Here is a 15,852-nt window from a genome sequence, read left to right on the forward strand (position 1 = left end):
GGGCTTTTTATGCTCTTTGGCCCCCCCCCCCACACACACACACTTATTTATTTTTTTTCCTTTTCTGTGCAGTCAGACGTGTCAACTCTTCACCCCCCCCCCCCAGCATAATAACACGTATTTTGTTAATGGACTGGCCTTTCATGTTGGAGCTTTGAACAAGAGCTGCAAAATTCTATGGAGAATAAATTTGAGCAACACTTCCTTTTTTTAAAAACAGAATGAAAGGGAGAAATATCTCTGATTGCATGCTTTTTGTTGTTACTGGTGTTGTAAATTAGCCCAGGAGAAACCAGTTTCTTTCACAATCACACACCGGGTTAATTGGCCTCTGCCTGGGTTAAATGACTATAATTCATGGGGATAAAATGGTCCCAGGGAACAGAGCTGGTCCAGACTCTGTCATCTGACTAATGGCACGGAGCTACAGGCTGTTATCTCCAGGAGCGGTCAGAGCGTGTATGAAACTCTGAAACATTTGGGCTGGATTTGGCAGGAATGAAGGAAAGAAAAGTCTACCTTGAAAACGTTTTAGTGACAGGAGTCACTAGTTTTATGGAGATCGGCCCCAGAGGGCTCAAAGCTACTGCTAAAGTCACACAAGCCTCTGCCGGGAGTTCAGAGAGTTGTGCATTGTGTGTTTAAGGAGAAAAGAGTTGTGCAGTGTGTGTGTGTGTGTTTAAGGAGAAAAGAGTTGTGCAGTGTGTGTGTGTGTTTATGGGGAAAAAGAGTTGTGCAGTGTGTGTGTGTTTATGGGGAAAAAGAGTTGTGCAGTGTGTGTGTGTTTAAGGAGAAAAGAGTTGTGCAGTGTGTGTGTGTTTAAGGAGAAAAGAGTTGTGCAGTGTGTGTGTGTGTGTGTGTTTAAGGAGAAAAGAGTTGTGCAGTGTGTGTGTGTGTGTGTGTTCATGGGGAAAAAGAGTTGTGCAGTGTGTGTGTGTGTTTATGGGGAAAAAGAGTTGTGCAGTGTGTGCGTGTTTATGGGGAAAAAGAGTTGTGCAGTGTGTGTGTGTTTAAGGAGAAAAGAGTTGTGCAGTGTGTGTGTGTTTAAGGAGAAAAGAGTTGTGCAGTGTGTGTGTGTGTGTGTTTAAGGAGAAAAGAGTTGTGCAGTGTGTGTGTGTGTGTGTGTTCATGGGGAAAAAGAGTTGTGCAGTGTGTGTGTGTGTTTATGGGGAAAAGAGTTGTGCAGTGTGTGCGTGTTTATGGGGAAAAAGAGTTGTGCAGTGTGTGTGCGTGTTTATGGGGAAAAAGAGTTGTGCAGTGTGTGTGTGTGTTTATGGGGAAAAAGAGTTGTGCAGTGTGTGTGTGTGTGTGTTTATGGGGAAAAAGAGTTGTGCAGTGTGTGTGTGTGTGTGTGTTTAAGGAGAAAAGAGTTGTGCAGTGTGTGTGTGTGTTTATGGGGAAAAAGAGTTGTGCAGTGTGTGTGTGTTTATGGGGAAAAAGAGTTGTGCAGTGTGTCTGTGTTTAAGGAGAAAAGAGTTGTGCAGTGTGTGTGTGTTTAAGGAGAAAAGAGTTGTGCAGTGTGTGTGTGTGTGTGTTCATGGGGAAAAAGAGTTGTGCAGTGTGTGTGTGTGTTTATGGGGAAAAAGAGTTGTGCAGTGTGTGCGTGTTTATGGGGAAAAAGAGTTGTGCAGTGTGTGTGCGTGTTTATGGGGAAAAAGAGTTGTGCAGTGTGTGTGTGTGTTTATGGGGAAAAAGAGTTGTGCAGTGTGTGTGTGTGTGTGTTTATGGGGAAAAAGAGTTGTGCAGTGTGTGTGTGTTTTTAAGGAGAAAAGAGTTGTGGATTTTCTGTTTTTAAGGGGAAGAGAGTTGTGCAATGTCTGTGTGTGTTTAAGGGGAAAAGAGTTGTGCCCTGTGTGTTTATGGGGAAAGAGCAGTAGTCTTTGGGTGTTGTTTGAGCAGGAACAGTGTGTAAGTTATGACTGTCAGATGTAAGCTGAGTTTCTGCATGAGAAGGTCTCTCAGTATCAGGGCTGTGTCCTGTCCTGCCAATCACACGGTGCACGTCTGCAAAACACAGACACGGCCACAGCCTGTTGAGTCCTGTTAAGCAGAGGCCGTTTGAATCTCACAGAGCGTTAAAAAGGAAGAGGACGGGAGTCCAGTTTTCTCCAAAAAGAAAAAGACCAAGGAGGAGAGAGAGGCAGCGAGGGCTCTGAAGATAAAGAAGAAAGAGGAAGAGGAGCAGCAACGATGGAGATGGTGAGTAGGTGTGTGTGTGTACAGGGGGTGTGTGTGTGTGTGTGTGTGTGTACAGAGGTGTGGGTGTGTGTGTTTGGATACAGGGGTGTGTGTGTGTGGATACAGGGGTGTGTGTGTGTGGATACAGGGGGGGGGGGGGTTGTGGATACAGGGGTGTGTGTGTGTGTGGATACAGGGGGGGGTGTGTGTGTGTGTGTGTGTGGATACAGGGGTGTATGTGTGTGTGTGGATACAGGGGTGTATGTGTGTGTGTGGATACAGGGCTGTGTATGTGTGTGTGTGGATACAGGGCTGTGTGTGTGTATGTGTGTGTCTGTGTGTGTGTGTGGATACAGGGCTGTGTGTGTGTATGTGTGTGTCTGTGTGTGTGTGTGGATACAGGGGGTTGTGTGCGTGTGTGTGGATATAAGGGGGTGTGTGTGTGGATACAGGGCTGTGTGTGTGTGTGTGTGTGGATACAGGGCTGTGTGTGTGTGTGTGTGTGGATACAGGGCTGTGTGTGTGTGTGTATGTGTGTGTGTGGATACAGGGCTGTGTGTGTGTTCGGATACAGGGCGGGGTGTGTGTGTGTGGGTGTGGATACGGGGGGGGGGGGGTGTGGATACACGGTGTTGTGTGTGTGTGTGTGTGTGGATACGGGGGGGGGGGGGTGTGTGGATACACGGGGGTGTGTGTGTGTGTGTGTGTGTGTGTGTGTGTGTGTGGATACAGGGCTGTGGGGGTGTGTGTGGGGATACAGGGCTGTGTGTGTGTGTATGTCTGTGTGTGCACTGTTACTTTAGTAACCTTGAACCAGTAAATGTTAAACCAATCTTGAATCAATGAGACATATTTAGTAATTAATATGGAGAAAGATATTAGGGGGAAAAACTATATATTGAGGAGTCTGTAGGTAAGTATAAGCATTTAACTGATGGATTGAAAAAACAAGAATGTCTTTGAATTTCACTTAGTGTCTTTCCAGTTGTTTCATAAACACTCAAGACAAACAGATGAAGCAGACAAACAGGTCCACAAAACAATGAAGCAAAGAATAATAAGATGGCAAATAATTCATGTTCATCATCATTCATGTTAATTAGCATCAATAACTTTGTACTGTTCAATAATAATAATTAAAACAGTATGGTTAATGGGTTACTTTAGATTTTAGATTCAAATGGGGTCTTTCTCTTCAGATTTTCATAAACACTTCATCGGTCAGTGATGGAGTAGTAATCCAGGTTTACTTCCCCCTGTTACTTGACAAACACTCAGTTTAGAAGACACACCACCAATACACAGGACCAAACATGTTAACAGTCTTTGAGAGAAAACAGCACTACGAGACAGACATCGCATTTAACAATTAAAGAGACTGATGAAAATACAGTCCGGGTAGGGACAGGGAAAATACAGTCCGGGTAAGGACAGGGAAAATACAGTCCGGGTAAGGACAGGGAAAATACAGTCCGGGTAAGGACAGGGAAAATACAGTCCGGGTAGGGACAGGGAAAATACAGTCCGGGTAAGGACAGGGAAAATACAGTCCGGGTAAGGACAGGGGAAATACAGTCCGGGTAAGGACAGGGGAAATACAGTCCGGGTAAGGACAGGGAAAATACAGTCCGGGTAGGGACAGGGAAAATACAGTCCGGGTAGGGACAGGGAAAATACAGTCCGGGTAAGGACAGGGAAAATACAGTCCGGGTAAGGACAGGGGAAATACAGTCCGGGTAAGGACAGGGGAAATACAGTCCGGGTAAGGACAGGGGAAATACAGTCCGGATAAGGACAGGGGAAATACAGTCCGGGTAAGGACAGGGGAAATACAGTCCGGGTAAGGACAGGGGAAATACAGTCCGGGTAAGGACAGGGGAAATACAGTCCGGGTAAGGACAGGGGAAATACAGTCCGGGTAAGGACAGGGGAAATACAGTCCGGGTAAGGACAGGGGAAATACAGTCCGGGTAAGGACAGGGGAAATACAGTCCGGGTAAGGACAGGGGAAATACAGTCCGGGTAAGGACAGGGGAAATACAGTCCGGGTAAGGACAGGGGAAATACAGTCCGGGTAGGGACAGGGAAAATACAGTCCGGGTAAGGACAGGGAAAATACAGTCCGGGTAGGGACAGGGAAAATAGGAAGAGTCAGCCGCTGATCGTTTCACTGATGCTTTTACTGTCAGCACCAGCTCAGGGGAAAGGTAAGAATTAATCTCTCAACATCAGAACATAGTTTCTGTGTTTGTTTGTTTGTTTGTTTGTTTTTCAGGATTGCAGTCCTTTTTTTGGGGGTTTTTTTTGTTTTGTTTTTTTTTTGTAAAGGCTTAATACAGCTGACAAAGCCCCTATAGCTCAAATGCTTGTTTGTTTATTTATTTATTCATTGGGGGTTTTTTTTGTCAGCACTCTCGGTGCTGCCCTCTTAAACGAGGACACACTCCAACTGTCACATCTCATTTCTAACAGCGTCCCTGACACGCAGCACTTCTACACTACCACAGTTTCTCTTTCTCTCCGTCTCTCAGGTGGGAGGAGGAAAGGTATGAAAACGGGGTGAAATGGAAGTTTCTGGAACACAGAGGCCCATACTTTCCCCCAGAGTATCAGCCCCTTCCAGGAAACGTCAGGTTCTACTACCGTGGTGAGTAATGTGAGAGTGGACTTAAGTCCTTAGACAAGCTGTCATGTTGTGGACGCTGTCAGCTCTAGCTCCAGGGACACACACGAACTCCATATATGTTAATGCCAAACCAGCAGTTACAGGCTGAATGCAATGGGAGTATCCAATCAGAAGCCTTTAAAAGAGATGTGTCAGGTTTATGACCTTTGGGCTGATGTTGGGAGTTTGGAAAGGCTGCTTTAGGCATTCACAGAGCACAAAAACAACACCTCAGACCCCTGTTTTACTCACTGTTCATAACAAAGAGTGACAATGCAGGTGAACATAATGAAAAAGAATGAGAGGACAGCAGCAGACAGACAGACAGGCAGGCAGACAGGCAGGCAGGTAGGTAGACAGACAGGCAGGCAGACAGACAGACAGACAGAGAAATACTGAATCTAGACACGGGCCTGTCTTTCCTTGTGAAATTCTCCACCTCATGCCTTCCAGCCCAGCTCCAACCTTGGCCCTCTTTGCGGTGTGGGTCACCCATACTCTTGAGAGGTCTGGGAGCAACCCTCTTGTCTGTTCACCAGGAGACTACAGGAAGCAGCTGCCCCTGAGACAGAGAGAGATAGAGATAGATAGAGAGAGCATTGTTATTAAAGCTTGCACTGATTTAAAAAAAAAAACAGCGAGAGAGAAGAGAAGGATCCAGTCTGGTTATGATGGGGTTGAAACTTCAGGTCTCTCTTGATGTCTGGTTTTGGATGAACCTTTGACGAGGTTCGGACCAGCAGCGGCCAAACTCTGATGCCTTTAGAGATGAAGCAAAGCCCCTTTAAAGCCCAGAGTGAATTTGGATTAATGAATCCTATTGGCTTTTTTTTTTTTTTTTTTCCTTTTATTTGGGTCTTTGCAGATTCCTTAGCGCTGAGTCACGCTGTGCAGGCGTTGAATGCTGATCTTGTCCTCTCTCAGACTTGGCCGATTAGCCACAGACTGCATGGTGCAGGAAACACAATGCGGTTTGATGTGGTGCAAGGGGTTTGTGAGTGAGCTCTAGATCTGATAGCTGATGACCTTGTGACTGGAGAGGTCACTGGGCAGGACATCTTTTCCACTGTCGCTTCATGGCGGTCATAAATACTGGGTGTGAGCGCAAATGTTGTGTAAGGGTTGTTTTTTTTTCCATATATATATGTTCTTTTTGGCTATAGCACTACAAACACTGAAACAGCCTTTACAGTAAAGTACTGACATTCATTAAGGCCTATCTGGATGGTAATTATCGCTTTCTTTGGAATCATCATCATCATCATCTTGACTGAAGAGACACAAAAATGGTCATAAAGCGTCTGTCTGTATGGGAATTTGGATCACCACGAGTTTTAGTTCACCTTGGTAAAAATGCCACAGGTGTGTGGAACTCCGCTGGAGAAATCTGGCACCGTTCTTCCCCAACGCCATCTGTTTTGTGTTTCATTGATGGTGGTTGAAGACATCATCTCAGGATCTGCTAAAGAACCTGCCTTACGTGTTCATTTGGGTGGAAATCTGATAGCTGTCACAGCCATGGCATTTAACTGTATATACTTTCACATCCCCTGAACAATACAGTGCTTACCGGAGCCTCGTGGAGGAGACCCGTCCAATCAGAGTAGGAATAGTACGCCATAGCATTAAGGTGACCAATCAGACGTTCCGATTCAGAACGGCTTCGTGTTTAATTGGCCGTCTCTGGGGCTGAGTTGGTATATAAAGCACAGCAGGAGAACGCAGTCCACAACACTAACAAAGACACCAGAACCCCTTCCACCCATGTCAGTCACTCAGCAAACTCAGGGGTCACCCCAGGGGTGGACGCACTGGCTTTCACTAGACTTTTCTAGAATGATTTTGATTACTGCCCTTGTCACGAGTCCCTCTGGATGAGAGACTGTGCTGAATAAGCAAAAATTGTAATTGTAACATTTCATATGGTTTTGTTTAAAAATTTTAATTGTAACAGTTCATATGGTTTTGTTTAAAAATTGTAATTGTAACAGTTCATATGGTTTTGTTTTCTTCGGTGTTCCTTTCACTTCGCAGCCTACTCACCGTCTTTCATTTTTCGTACCGTTGGCGGTAGATCAACACGCTTGACATTCAGTGTTAATTACCCAAGGGGAGCAATCGAAAGTGTCACACGCATTTGGAAAAAAAAGAAAAAAACGTGTTGGTAGTTGAACAAAACCGTTCCGCTTTATCATTTCCTTCATTTTCATTGGCGTAGACATTCTTGAGTAGCAATTGAATGTTATTGTACACCTGAGAGTCGAGTAAATGCTAACGTTTAATGAACAGGTATTGTTTTTGGTTGTCAGATTCTCTAGCTTTATGGTATGACTCTCACAGCTGCACAATGGCAGTTCTAACTACGGCACTTTCTTATCTGGATTGTCTGTCATCTACGACGAGCTGTGCACCTGTTGTCCGTACTCCTTACATAAGTCGCTTTGGCAGAAAGCATCTGCCAAACAAATCAGTCTAACGCAGGCATAAACTTGATATCAGCTGGTGTATCAGCTAGAGTGTCTTGCAGTGTTCAGCATCAGATGAACTGTATGTAGCCCTATGGTCTTGGGCATCCCTGATGAAGTTGATATAACGTTGCTGAGACGTTGTGGGAGTGTTCGGCCCTGTGTTTGCTGTAGGGAAACCTGTGAACTGTAGCCCCTTTCTTCTTGGATATCCCTGATGAAGTTAATGTAACGTTGATTAGACGTTGTTTTAAAGGTTTGCCCCTGTGTTGTGTTTTTTTTTTTTTTTGGTTTTTTTTGCAGGGAAACCAGTGAAGCTGAGCTTGGCTGCTGAAGAGGTCGCTCTGTTCTTTGCCCAGATGCTAGACCACGAGTACACCACCAAGGAGGTTTTTCGCAACAACTTCTTTAAAGACTGGAGGAAGGTGTGTGTATGTGTGAGAGAGAGAGAGAGAGAGAACCAAACATCAGACCAGCTCATCTCTGAACCTCAAAGTCAGTGGTCCTGCTGGTTTAGCCCCTTGCTGTCTCATTACGGCCTGACTTTTTTTTCCTTCACATCTGCTCGACGGAACAGATGCACTCACTCTTTAGGCGCTCACTATCACGCAGTGTTCATATAGACCAAAAACAGCTGGACTTCTGTGTTTCAAAGGGTCTGAGCTCAACAGCCCCTGCACTCCGCGGCGGGCATCCCCTCAGGTCCGTGTGTATGTCCCGTACTCATCTCCTCTGCTCTCCGTCAGCGATGACCATCTTTGCCTCACTGACTCGAGCCCTGTCTCTCTCTCTCTCTCTCTCTCTCTCTCTCTCTCTCTCTCTCTCTCTCTCTCTCTCTCTCTCTCTCTCTCTCTCTCTCTGGAGCAATTTGGCTCCGCTGAAATTGATTTTTGCCCATCTTCTTTTTCTTCTTTTATTTATTTATTTATTTATTTTTTTAAAGTTACTGGTATTCAGAACTCATTTTTTTTAATGGTCAGATAACTGAAGATGTCTGAGGGGACAGAGAGAGAGAAAGAGATGGATTTTTGAATTACGGCGAGGAGCTTTGTGATAGTGGTGTGTGGTGCGGTGGGGGTGTGGGTGGGGGTGGGGGGGTGTCTTTTCGCATGCAGTGCCCCAGCACGCCCAAAGGCATATCACGCAGAATTAATTTCTTGCTGCTTAGTGCTCAATGCTCTTGAAAATACGATTTGTGTAAAGGCATTGATATGTAAATCTAGACAAGTCGCTCCCCGCATACGAACAAATCCAATTTAACTGTTTCATTATAACGAGGAGAGCTCTCCTCGCCTCGCTGGTTTCAGACTCCGCCCCTCGGCCCACCCGCCCGCCCGCCCGTCTGTCTACCCGTTAGAGAGAAAGTATCGTAAATATCGCCGAGTGTCTGATATTACAGGTCCTTAGCCATCTGTGGCACACTTCCTCACAGGATCACCTCACTCTGCTCTTCTTCTCGGCTTGCTTCGTGAGAGAACACCCTCTGCATTTGGGGACCTTGTGTTCCTGACTCTGTGCTGTAACCGTATGGCGTTGTTTCGGTTGCGTACATACCTGTGTTGCAGGTGGAAAGAGCACTTCTCCTGTCTGTGCGTGCTAGTTTTCCCCAAAGGTCCCCTCTCCTGCTGCCATTTGTGGCGATGGGTGGGGCAGAGTTGGTTATCCTCAAACTGGCTGTGTGTTGAACAAACTGACGTCTTCCAGTGTGAGATAAAAGCCAGGTTTTGCCACTCTGTTAGGAAAAAAAACACACAAAAAAAACCAAAACAACGACGAACAACAGCCATGAAGACTGAACACATCAAATTCAACTACCCTCATTCACTTACAACATGATGAGAAGTTCACAGAGCAACAGGCAGGTGCTGTTTCTCGACCTGCAAGAGGAATAAAGGGTGTTTTAAAAAAAAAAAAACTGTCCGTGGAGGGATTACACGTGCGCCGTGGGAATGCGTTTACGCTGTTTGGTTTCCATGCTGTTCCATACGTCTTACTGCCAATTAAATGGCTCGCCATGCTCCTAATCAGCCTGGAGTCATTAAGAATCTCATTAACAGCGATCTAAAGCTTTTCCAATCAGATATTGAGCTCAGCTGCTAATGAATTCCCCCCCGTTCAGAACGCGTGACTCTACCGCACCGTCGCGTCTCCAGCGTGTTAACGGAAGGAAGGAACATCCGAGAATGAAAAACGCGGAGGTTAAAAAAAAAAAATAAATAAACAAATAAGTAAATAAATAAAATTGCCTCTGGGATGTTACCGGCAGTGGAAGGTGCATGTGTTTCTTGGTGCCGTGTTTATTGGTTAGCGATTGTGATCTATGAGTGAGTCAGCTGTAGCCTGGGTTTGGTGAGTAATGAGAGATAATGAGGATGGAACTCCTGAGCCAGTTCAGAGCGGTCCGAAGCCTCGTGGACAGCTGGTGTGGTTCTGTAATGCCAGATATCTGCCTCGGCTTAACTGTCCAAGACCAGACCCAGGTCTGCCCACAGCCTCACTGAAATGGGTCTGATGTGCCTGGTTACATTACTGGGCGAGTGAGCAGAGTAAAGTGAGCTTGGGGTTTTTTGTGTGTGTGTGTGTGTGTGTACATGTTCATCTAGATTTTTTTTTTTTAAATAATAAATGAGTCTGCAATTTTATGAGTTTTTATGAATACTGATTTGCTAATATTGTCAAAGAAAGAGACACCACTCCCATTCTCTTATACTTAACTCTCTCTCTCGCCCTCGCTCTCGCCCTCTCTCTCTCTCTCTCTCTCTCTCTCTCTCTCTCTCTCTCTCTGTCGCCCTCTCTCTCTCTCTCGCCCTCTCTCTCTCTCTCTCTCTCTCTCTCTCTCTCTCTCTCTGTCGCTCTCTCTCTCTCTCTCTCTCTCTCTCTCTGTCGCCCTCTCTCTCTCTCCCTCTCTCTCTCTCTCTCTCTGTAAGTTAAGAGTAACTGTAGACATGTTTCCCTCTGTGTCTTCTCTGCCGTGTATTATTGAAGGTGGTGGGCAGAGAGAAGGGAAAAAGTTTTGTTTTTTTATTTTTTGTTAAAGTGAGAGGCTCATAAAATTGGCCTTTTGTGGATCTCCTGTGGCTGTAGCCCCTCGGCCTGGCCACATGAGGGATCATTACAGGGAATCAGTGTCACTGTGACATTCGGCACAAAGAAAAGCGAATATTTGGAAAGGATCAAAGGCAGAGGAATGGCCATACTTGTTCAGAGGTGCCCCCCCCCCCCCCCCCACACACACACACACACACTCTGAGAACTTGGTTTGGCTCTGCAAAGAGAGAGAGACGGCTGAGCACGACAGAGGGAAACCACTGGCCCTCTCCACTGGCTGAACTGACACTGGCGACACTGCAGCCTGCAAAACACTCTGCCCTGTGACCACCATCTCAGACATACTCCCTTTAGCCTTTTACCGGCTCTGCCCTGTGACCACCATCTCAGACATACTCCCTTTAGCCTTTTATCAGCTCTGCCCTGTGACCACCATCTCAGACATACTCCCTTTAGCCTTTTACCGGCTCTGCCCTGTGACCACCATCTCAGACATACTCCCTTTAGCCTTTTATCAGCTCTGCCCTGTGACCACCATCTCAGACATACTCCCTTTAGCCTTTTACCGGCTCTGCCCTGTGACCACCATCTCAGACATACTCCCTTTAGCCTTTTATCAGCTCTGCCCTGTGACCACCATCTCAGACATACTCCCTTTAGCCTTTTACCGGCTCTGCCCTGTGACCACCATCTCAGACATACTCCCTTTAGCCTTTTACCGGCTCTGCCCTGTGACCACCATCTCAGACATACTCCCTCTAGCCTTTTATCGGCTCTGCCCTGTGACCACCATCTCAAACATACTCCCTTTAGCCTTTTACCGGCTCTGCCCTGTGACCACCATCTCAGACATACTCCCTCTAGCCTTTTATCGGCTCTGCCCTGTGACCACCATCTCAAACATACTCCCTTTAGCCTTTTACCGGCTCTCTAAGCTCTAGATGTCGTTTCTTAGGAAGCTTTCAAGGCCTCCGACCTGGTGCAATTTGTCACAGAATGGAAGTCTTTTAAAGGCTTGAGAAATTAGCAGGTACATTTCTGATGGACTTCAGCTTTCAGTTGGGCCTAGCAGCTATTCACTAGCTTAGCATTTCCTCAGCTACCGCTCTGGAGACTCATTTAACCTCGCGATATTGGCCACGCCCCAACAGTAGCACAGTAACGCACTCAGATGTATTCGTAAGGAAAGGCACTAAAAAGTATTTTGACCAGCAACTGTCCAGTACTTGACGTTCAGAGGTGTGGGGAATGATGCTAATTACGCTAGGTAGCAGGTATTATTCCCAGAATGTCTCTGGATTGCCTGGCATGGTCTGGTGCTCGGTTGCCATAAGCTGTGTTTTTGGCCCCTGGTTTCAGGAGATGACCCATGAGGAGAGGATGCTCATCACGGACCTGGATAAGTGCGACTTTGGAGAGCTCCACACAATGCACAAGCAGAAAGTGGAAGCCCGGAAGAACATGAGCAAAGAGGAGAAACAGGTGAGTGAAAGAGAGAAAAAAAAAAAAAAGAAAAGAAAAAACAAAGCTCATTAAGTGGAGGGGAGTTCTGAATACGAATGGAGGTTGTGAGGGGTGCCAGGACAGATTAGGAGTCCCATTTGACCAGGAAGGGCTTATCACCAATCATAAGTGAGAATGAGCTGCTTAACAGCATCTTCACTCGGAGGAGGGCATTGATACCGCCATATGGGTTTGACAGGCTCTCAAAGAAGCCAACGAGAGGATAGTGGAGGATTACGGCTACTGCACGTTGGACCACCACCGCGAGCGAATCGGCAACTTCAAGATCGAACCGCCGGGGCTTTTCCGAGGTAGAGGGGAGCATCCCAAACAGGGAATGCTGAAGAAAAGGATCCAACCAGAGGACGTGATCATTAACTGCAGCAGGTACGACGTCCGAAGCACACGGCTGAGACCGCTCCCACTGGGTGTTACTGGGCTTTAGAGATCCCTCGTCTGTTCCGAAGCGTGGAGTGTGAGATTAGAAATCGCAAACGGTCGTGTTGTCTTACTTTACGTTGTACTGCATTTATTCATCTAGCGGACGCTTTTATCCAGAGCACTTTCTAAGAATACAAACCAAGCGTGTAGCCATTAAGGAGTTGTCTATGGCCTAGGTGAGCCTACTGAGACATGTATGTGCATGTATTTGTATTCATGTATGCATGTTTTTGACATGTATGTGGAAAGGACCAGACTAATTGAGGAGATCTGCCCTATGGAGTTCTCATGCTGTAATTGTCAGTATGCGTTAGTGTCTGTGGTTTCAATCCACAGGGAATCCCGTATCCCGGAACCGCCCGCCGGTCACCGGTGGAAGGAGGTTCGCCATGACAACACGGTGACATGGCTGGCCAGCTGGACGGAGAACGTGCAGGGCTCCTGTAAATACGTCATGCTTAACGCAAACTCCAAACTCAAAGTAAGTCATGTGACACGCGGCAGAGTGCACGGCTGAAAGGAGCAGTGATTGGTCGTTTTGCCGAGGGTTACGCTACATATTTACCCTGTCTACTGTTCCCTGTCCATAAAAATTAAACTCAGTAAACACACATAATTATTGTGATTGTCTACGATGATGAGTAGCTATAAACAATGTGTAAAATGCCATTAATTCGTATTATATATGCACACGTCACATATACACGTAGTTCACGAAAATTATAATGTATATCTATCTATCTATATATTTAATTTAACTTATGTGTATATGTACATATTTGTATGTATATTCTGAATTCAGAATGAGTGAATTGATGGCATTTTACACATTGTCTAGAGTTACTCAGTCGTAAAAACCTCCCACAGCAGTTACACTCCCCTTTCTCACTGGTAAGTGTGTCTGTATGTCTGGATCCTCCCAAGGTCTCTGTCAAGTCACTCATTTCTTTTTATAGAGGACTGGCACTGTCTTGAAATCCTGTCTGTCTATGACGACACCTCCACCACACACACAGACACACACACACACACACACACACACAGAGCAAGGAGAGAGCTGTGGTAGCTTTTCTCCACATTTCTGTTTGAGCTGGATTCATTTTCATCCTGACGCACCTGGTTTTACAAGATCTATAGTAAAAGAATGTTATTGGCTAAAGCGGATAGCTTCACAAAGCCCCCTCTGGAACCTTCTCTTTTTCCTCGCTCCCTCTTCCCCTTCTCTTTTCCTCTTATTCTTCTCCCTTCTTCCTCCTCCTCTCCTCTCCTCTCCTCTCATCGCTTTAATGTCAGTCTCTTTTGGCCCTTCTCCCTGTCAGAGTTTCAGTTGATGACTTTCAGCTACGGCATGTTCACGTCTGTAATCAAACAAAGCTGAGAGTGAAATTTATTCTCCCAACTGCTTTTGTGCTGAATTACTGTCGTTACACTGTTTTATCACACCATTCGTCTTATTCCGCCTGCTCTCTCTCTCTCACACACACACACACACACACAGAAAGTGACTGACAGCTGTGAATAAACACTGTAATTTTCCGAGGGCCCCGGAACACATCCCTCTTTCTTTCATTCCTTGTCTTCTGCCAGTCCTTTCTTTCTCCTCCCGCGTTCTTCCCCCCGTCATTCCATCATTTCAGCCTTCACAAACGAGGAGAAGAGAGACTAAGTCACACGGTCTGTCACCATGGCGTTTCCGTGACAGCGCAAAAAAGCAAAGGATTTCTGGCCAATTAAACAGCTGCTTGACGAGGCTTTGCAATCTGAACACCCACAATCCTCTCTGATTCGAGACAAACGCTAATACTCCTATGCAAATACTTCGTTAACTTCTGGTGAACAGGTTTTTTATCTGCTGTACACTTTTGACTCTCTTTGGGGAAGTTTGTTGTAAGGACTCTGGTTTGGGACCAAGAAGCAGCGTGATCAAATGACTTCATCTCTGTTTGTCTGAGGTTCACAGCCAAACATTTGACCTTTCCCGCCTTTGACGCTGTCACGCGTCCAGAACACTCCACAGCATTTTGATTCGCAGAAATGTGGTCTAGCAGATGTGTCTGGGTTCTGTGTAAGAGCGCGGTATTGCAGCTCTGAGTTGTGTGGTGGGGTTTTAGGGGGGAGTGTGGTATTTAACCTCTGAGTTGTGTGATGGGGTTTTAGGGGGGAGTGTGGTATTGCAGCTCTGAGTTGTGTGGTGGGGTTTTAGGGGGGAGTGTGGTATTTAACCTCTGAGTTGTGTGATGGGGTTTTAGGGGGGAGTGTGGTATTGCAGCTCTGAGTTGTGTGATGGGGTTTTAGGGGGGGAGTGTGGTATTTAACCTCTGAGTTGTGTGGTTGGGTTTTAGGGGGGAGTGTGGTATTTAACCTCTGAGTTGTGTGATGGGGTTTTAGGGGGGGAGTGTGGTATTTAACCTCTGAGTTGTGTGATGGGGTTTTAGGGGGGAGTGTGGTGTTTAACCTCTGAGTTGTATGATGGGGTTTTAGGGGGGGGAATGTGGTATTTAACCTCTGAGTTGTGTGATGGGGTTTTAGGGGGAGAAGGACTGGGAAAAGTACGAGGTGGCCCGGAAACTGAAGACTTGCGTGGACGACATCCGAGCCCAGTACCAGCAGGACCTGCGGTCCAAACAGATGGGCACGCGCCAGAGAGCTGTAGCGCTCTACTTTATTGACAAGGTCAGAAAACCCTGAAACTCTCTCTCTCTTCCCCATTTTTATTGGGTTTTGTCAGAAAAGCCGGGTCGTTTAATCTGCTTAAAGGGTTTAGGGATTGAAGTTTATCAATATATCGCATTTCATAAAAGTCACCTTTTCAACTCCAGAGGCAAAAGTTGGACACCAAACAGTCTAAAAAATACAGCTCTGTTCATCCAAGCAGTCAGTCTTGTTATTTAGACTGTAAGGGTTATTGTCAGATATCGCAAGAAAGGTCTTAGTTTTATTTTAGCCATACGTTGGTCAGGGCTTTAACAAACAGTTTGAAATATATTCCTGAAATCATATTTCCATGTGATTTGATACATATTTCATTTCCGTTGGCTGTGAGTTAATGGCACTGGCGGGAAGTGATCCCTTCAGGTCATCATATTAAACCTCTCACCAGACACCCAATCACGGCTGATTATCAGCCCGACGGTAGCCAATCAGATAAGTCTGTCTGACTCCTGACTAGACACAGAGTTTTGTACTTGGCTCTCTGGAGCTGATTTACCTTACTTTTAAATACAAAACTTTCTTTATTCAAACTGACAGGAATAAAAGTGTGTGTACGTGCGTGTGTACTTGTGTTTGTTTGTGTGTGGGTGGTGTGTGTTGTCCTGTCTAGCTGGCTCTGAGAGCCGGTAACGAGAAAGAGGAAGGAGAGACTGCAGACACAGTCGGCTGCTGCTCTCTGCGCGTGGAACACATCAAACTACACGACACACTGGACGGCCAGAAGTGTGTGGTGGAGTTTGACTTCCTGGGTAAAGACTGCATCCGCTATTACAACAAAGTCCCCGTCAGCAAAAGGGTAAGGTGAAAAGCCACGGCGCCATTTTCCTGTTTCTCCTTTCT

At 46.1% G+C, this 15,852-nt stretch overlaps 1 protein-coding gene across 1 annotated transcript in view; it reads left to right on the forward strand.

Annotated features, from left to right (window-relative positions):
- Nucleotides 1-15,852, forward strand: part of LOC115826677 (DNA topoisomerase I, mitochondrial) — a 31,324-nt gene that overhangs the window by 8,232 nt on the left and 7,240 nt on the right. Inside the window, 8 exon segments of the mRNA XM_075353618.1 lie at nt 2,072-2,199; nt 4,710-4,825; nt 7,612-7,733; nt 11,716-11,838; nt 12,059-12,246; nt 12,637-12,781; nt 14,830-14,973; nt 15,623-15,808. Of these exon segments, the coding sequence (XP_075209733.1) occupies nt 2,072-2,199; nt 4,710-4,825; nt 7,612-7,733; nt 11,716-11,838; nt 12,059-12,246; nt 12,637-12,781; nt 14,830-14,973; nt 15,623-15,808 (1,152 nt within the window).

Source organism: Chanos chanos, chromosome 13 (assembly GCF_902362185.1).
Source record: "Chanos chanos chromosome 13, fChaCha1.1, whole genome shotgun sequence".
NCBI classification, from domain to species: Eukaryota; Metazoa; Chordata; class Actinopteri; order Gonorynchiformes; family Chanidae; genus Chanos; species Chanos chanos.